The 6,000-nt window shown below is 44.1% G+C and overlaps 1 protein-coding gene across 1 annotated transcript in view; it reads left to right on the top strand.

Annotated features, from left to right (window-relative positions):
• LOC144888231 (uncharacterized) overlaps positions 1-6,000 on the top strand; it is a 186,398-nt gene that overhangs the window by 180,140 nt on the left and 258 nt on the right. Inside the window, exon 4 of the mRNA XM_078770576.1 lies at positions 4,239-6,000. This exon is cut by the window's right edge and continues 258 nt beyond it. Within this exon, the coding sequence (XP_078626702.1) occupies positions 4,239-4,423 (185 nt within the window). The 3' untranslated portion in view covers positions 4,424-6,000. The remainder of the gene's footprint in view (positions 1-4,238) is intronic.

The raw sequence follows: 6,000 nt of genomic DNA on the forward strand, positions 1-6,000 counted from the left end.
ACAGCTCGTCTCATTCTAGTGAAGGACCAAAAGGGTTGACCATATTTTGAATTGTATCCATGATGTTCTGTATGTCCTTCTCATCACGCTCTTTTCGTGTTCTGTCTAAGTCAACACGGGCCCGACATGAAGTGTCACGACCAACCATCGCCATCTCCTGACAATTTCTCCAAATGGCAGTTCTTTCATATTTTAATAATGTCCATTTGTGCACTGAACCATTCTTGAGTGTGAATCCAGTCACTCCTCCTTTTGTCTTGGAGTCTCGGTTTGCAGTTTGCTCAATTATTTGGTCACAACCAATTTGAGCAAACCCATGCTTCTGTTGTGTTTGTGCAACAAAATTCCCAGCTTGAAAATCTGCATAGATGTCGGGTGACTCTGTCTCAAGCAGCACATCTCAAACCCATATGATGTCAGATACCTTGCATTATTGATTGTCATATGAAAAGAACCAAGGTGGAATGGAACGGATGCTCGACAGGTGAAGGTTCCAACTGGCTTGCCTTGTAGCCCTGATGAATAGAAGCAAGTCTTCAACCATTGGAATATATATGCTCCAGAAGTGGAACGTCTCAATATTCAGGTTGTCCATGATGAAGCTCTCATAGCCACCTACAAGCTCCTGAAATTTCTTTGAGTTGACAAGGTCGTCAAAGTCTTCAGCTGGGAATGCCTTCTGCAGGTGAATTGCAAGCTGGGAAGTGAAATTTCGCTCCTCTTCTGATACAGTTTCCGAGTGTGACTGCCATCGGAGTCATTGCAGTGCTTCACAAAGTAATTTGTGAGATCTTATGCCCCTGTTCTAATGATGGCCACTTATTACTCCCCCGACAGACCCAGTAGCAATCACTTCAGACTCGATGATAATGTCCTGGAAGCCAGCATCAGAATATCGCTTTCCAATACTCATTAGGGACAACATCATCTTCAATGACTCATTAGGCACAACACTGGCAGCAGCATCCATGTTGATGTCTGCTGTTGTGGGTGGCCAGATCAGCTGAGGATTGGCACAATTTCCATCGGATATTTTGAGCCTTTGAATAAATGGCCTGGTCCATGACTACAACAATCTTACTGAGTCCCAACCCATATGCTATGGCAAGGCTGCGGCACAGGATTGTGCACCCTGTGTTTAACTGAGTTAGACTGAGGACTGGCATCTATGACAGGTAAGTAGCCAATATTTGTTTGTGTTGGAATAGCACCTCTTTTAAACAATGTGTTGAAACCAGTCCATCCAGGTAAGACACGTTCATTAGGGTCTGCCATCTTTGTGAGAAAGTATGCGCTATCGATTTTCCATGCAGTTTATTGGACATGGATATGGTTCTCCAAGTCCAGTTGGACATTCTCAGCATATTTCTGGGGCGCTTTCCTTTGCCCTCCACGATAGAATTCCATGTTGGTTTATGGTGGCTGCAGGGATCGTTTCGTCATTCTCTGCGCAGATATTGCTTCATCAAGTGAGTCATCAGTGGATACCTGCCTTTGAATTATTATACCATTGGTATTGTGGGTGGTTCCTCTGCCAGATAGAGTTTCTTCACCGTAGTCATTGTTATCCCGTGCAATCATTGTATGGATATTTGGCTGGATATTTGGAGGTATGAAATGCTCTTCTCACTGAATCTGAAGTTGGGCCAGAGCTGTATCGTGTTCAAGGACCTGGGAAATTGAAGTACAATGTCCCAGGCCATTCAACAGCCCGATAAGCTGAGCAGATCAAGTTATGTGTCCAACCGATATAGCCAACGCAGAGTGCTTAGGCATGAGCCTCCTTCCATTGAAAGCAATGTTCATTATATCCTGGCAAGTTGGAATAATCTTCTTATTTCTATCTTCACCAACGTTGATCATCAATCGTCTCTATCTTCACCAACGTCTCTGATCATCAATTTGGTTTCAGACCAGGTCACTCTACTCTGGACATGCTGCTTCTGCTGTCTCAACAATGGATGGAGGTCCTCAATGCCAAACAGGAAATTAGAGCTGTCTCCCTCGACATATCACGTGCCTTCGACACGGTCTGGCACCCCGCTCTGCTCACCAAACTCTCCTCCTTTGGTATCCATGGAAATCTCCACGCATGGCTGGCGGACTTCCTCTCTAGTCGTCGTCAACGTGTGGCCCTGAATGGGTTTCTCTCATCTCCTCTTCCTGTTCAGGCTGGAGTTCCCCAAGGCAGTGTTCTGGGCCCCGTGCTTTTTCTGGTCTTCATCAATGATCTCTCTGACTCTCTCGAAAATCCTCTCTATCTCTTTGCTGATGACTCCACTCTCTGCCGCTCCATTCCTCTTCCCTCAGATCGGCAGTCTGCTGCCTCCTCACTCTCTGAAGACCTGGACAAAATCACAGACTGGTCAAACAAGTGGAACATGTCTTTCAATCCTGACAAATCTCACACTCTTACTATGTCTCTCCGAAAAGATCGACTGGACAACCCTCCCATCTACTTTCTCAACAATCCTCTCCAAGAAGTTCTGTCGCTCAAGATTTTGGGTCTCACTATCTGCCATGATCTTTCTTGGGAAAACCACATTTCCAAGCTGGCCTCCAAAGCCAGTCGCCGACTGGGCATCCTCCGTCGTGCGAAGTCCTTCCTCGGCACACCTGAGCTCCTCACCACATACAAGGCTTTCATCCGCAGCTCAATGGAATACTGTTCTGCCCTTTGGGCCGGTGCTCCTGCCTCACACCTAGCTCGGCTTCACGCTGTTGAAACCAAAGCTTTCAGAATTATTGGAATCCCCCGCGATGAAGCTATCTCTGAGGGCCTTTCACTCACTCACCGCAGGCAGGTAGGTGGTCTTTCTGTCTTCTACCGACTCCTCTCCGGCCTTGCACCCCCAGCTCTCTCTGTGCTCTGTCCCCCAAATATTCCTACAGGTCGCACAAGATCTGCCAGCAACCCTCTGATGGTTAAACTGCCGAAATCTCGGCTCTCTGCTCACCTTCACTCTTTCATTCCTCTTTTCTCCCGCCTCTGGAACAAACTCCCTCACTCCCTTCAATCCCACTCCTCCCTCCAGGTCTTTAAAACAGCTGTTCACCACCATCTCTTATCTTCCCCCATCCAAAACCTTGATCTTTTCTACCCCCGCTAATTCACCCCAGATCCACCTTGTTTGAAATTCCAACTTCTTTCCTGGAAGTCCTGGCAGTGTCCATATGTTTTATACCTCTCCCACCGCCCCCTTCCCATGCCCCCCCCCCCCCAAAGCCCTCACCCTCTCTCAGATCTCTCGATGGCTCCATGTCTCTCGGTCCCTGCTCTCAAATGTTGTGTTTGTGTCCTTCCCCCTCTCTCCCCATCTTGTCTACTGCTCCCGATGTTATATGTTTTATGTGTCGGTTTGTCTTTCGGTGTGATTAATGTTCGCTCTTTCACGAGCCTCGATATTGTATACAAAAAAAAAAAAAAAAAAAAAAAAAAAAAAACGTTTACACGTGCAATTTATTGAGGAAGTTCATCGGACGCTCCTGTTGACCATGCCATGAAGTTCGAAGACTCATGAGGCACAACACTAGCAGCAGCATCCATGTTGATTGCTGCTGTTGGTGGCCAGATGAGCTGAGGATTGGCACAAGTTGCAATGATCCTCCTCTTCAGTGATTGTGCAGCATGGTAAAGAACTCTATAGTTATGCCCTGCATTCATATGAGATGTGGTTTCATCTTGGTTTGTGTCTGAGTCATCTGTCTCATCTGTGCTCACATCAGAGGAGAGTGGGAGAGCAACCTCCTGTAACACCTGGCCTGTGGACAAATCTTCCACAATCACTAAATCACTCTCGTTGTTGTGAGGTGATCTCAAAAACTTCAGAAATGGGTTTGTCTTTTGAAGTCTCTTCTTTAGATAAAAGGATTTGTATCCAATATCTACCCCCTCTACCTCACATACCCATTTCTTAAATGAAGATAGTAATTTCTTCAAGCACAGCACTTCACGTTTCTTTGTTATTCTTTCTTCTATGACGGATACACAGAAGTATTTGTGTTCTGCCTAATAGAGGGTTTTTTCAAGACCCTCTTCATTCTCTTTCCTATTCTGAAATCTTGTGCATCTCTGGTAACAAGTTAAATGGTACCGAACTTCTAACGCTACAAGATCCTGTCCAAGTATATGCAATAAAATGCTCTCATCTTTGTGCAATTCTGCAGCATTCACCAGTTTACCCACTGTAACTGTTTCACACTGGATAAGTTTTTCTTTCTTTCCTTTTTTGCTGAAGTGTTCGATGATGTACCTTTCTTTGCTGCAAATGATGCATTGGGCTGGCAAAAGGTGAGAAGCCCTAGATGGTACAGCATGTCAGTCAGGTCCTTTCTGTTGGAGAAGTTGAAACTTGGGTGCTACGGCCTCACTCTTCTTAGCTTCTTGCTTCTGGATTTCACTGGTTGTAGCAGCTGCATTTGAAAAATAATTAAAGCAACAAAGTGAAAATGGAGGAAATAGCATTGAGATCTAATCAATGAATAGCTTTATGTTACAATATTTTAATTTCATAGATTCTTTATATAATAGAGGCCAAAACAATGTCATTAATTTTGTGTTTCATTACGCATAATGATACAAATAAAAAGCTTAACCTAGACATACAACATGTAAGTATCACCACATCAACAAGTTAGTGCAGTGGTCATACGTACGTCTGTTACGTCATATGTACATCAACACACAAGTGCTAAAACGTGGTGAAGTTTTCATCCGATGGACAGTGAGTGGGCCTGTGCAATTTGTAGTGTGCAGGACTGCAGACAAATTGGTTCCAATCTTGGTCTTGCCAGTGAAACGCATAAAACATGCACAGTGACATCCAACGGAGTTAGGAACAACATCGAGAAGATCTGGTGCCAAAACAAGCTCCAAATGTAATCGTTTGATTTTGTTTTGGTGGCAATTGTACTTTCTCTAGTTCCCAAGCTTTTCCACTCATGAACACTTACACGAAAGTTTTGCAAACTTATGTCCGAAATAGAAATTAGATTTGTCTGCACATTGGTCCACAACGTGCATGCAGCACGCCATGTTGCGATGTCCCAACAACGTGTTCATGCACACACTGTACGATGACTGTGATTGGTTAATTTTGTGGAGCCTGTGTTACAACCGTCATAATTGGTCGAGTAAGGCTTACAATGACGTCATTATTTCAGAAGAATTGCCTGCAGCAAGGGTAATTGTATCGTCCTTATTACCTTCACAGTGCATTGAAAAAATGTGCTGGTTTTAAAAATGGGAACATTCATAAATGTTCTTAGAAATCTTCCAGCTGATTAAAATATTTTAAGTAAAGTACTTCTCTGACGCAGACCGTGGAAAGTAAGAATTTGAGGGCTCGGCCCATAGCCTAAAATGTTATATTTGTGACAAGGATTTTATTTCGAAACGGAGCTTGACCTTCCATGGTGCAACCCACGCTGGAGCGAGCACATAAAAGGTGCCACACTGGGTTGTTTGTGCCACCCTTGTAAGCGATTCTCGGCAGGCGGCAAGGTATTCAGGGAACCAGGAAGGAGAAAGCTATCGTGAAAGCGTACATCCCTTTGGGCATCTACCTTGAAAGCACAACTCCTCAAAGTACCATCTGTAACCCCTGACAACCAGCCGGCATCCCAAACCCCTTGATGAAAGCCATACAGCTTGCTGCCACCAGAATGTCCACAGCAATGACTGCAAACTGGAGTCAGAAGGCAACAAGAATCTCAAAATTGTAACCCCATCTGCATCCTCAAACTAAGTTTTAATAAAATGACAGCTTTAAAAAAATGTAAAACTTCTTAATTTGGTTCTTAATATTCTCATAATATGGAATTGTTGAAAAATTGATGTCAAAAACTTAAATGGAAACAGAACTTAATCTCTCAATCTGATCTTGGATCTCATCGTGTTCCTTTCAAGGTCTTCCTTCGGTTTCCAGTTTGTAATTCTTGTCTCTGTCTTTGCCATGTATCCAGCCAAGTTGCATTTGAGTTTTTTGATTGTGACCAGTG

This window comes from Myxine glutinosa, chromosome 1 (genome assembly GCF_964187855.1).
Source record: "Myxine glutinosa chromosome 1, kmMyxGlut1.1, whole genome shotgun sequence".
Classification (NCBI taxonomy): domain Eukaryota; kingdom Metazoa; phylum Chordata; class Myxini; order Myxiniformes; family Myxinidae; genus Myxine; species Myxine glutinosa.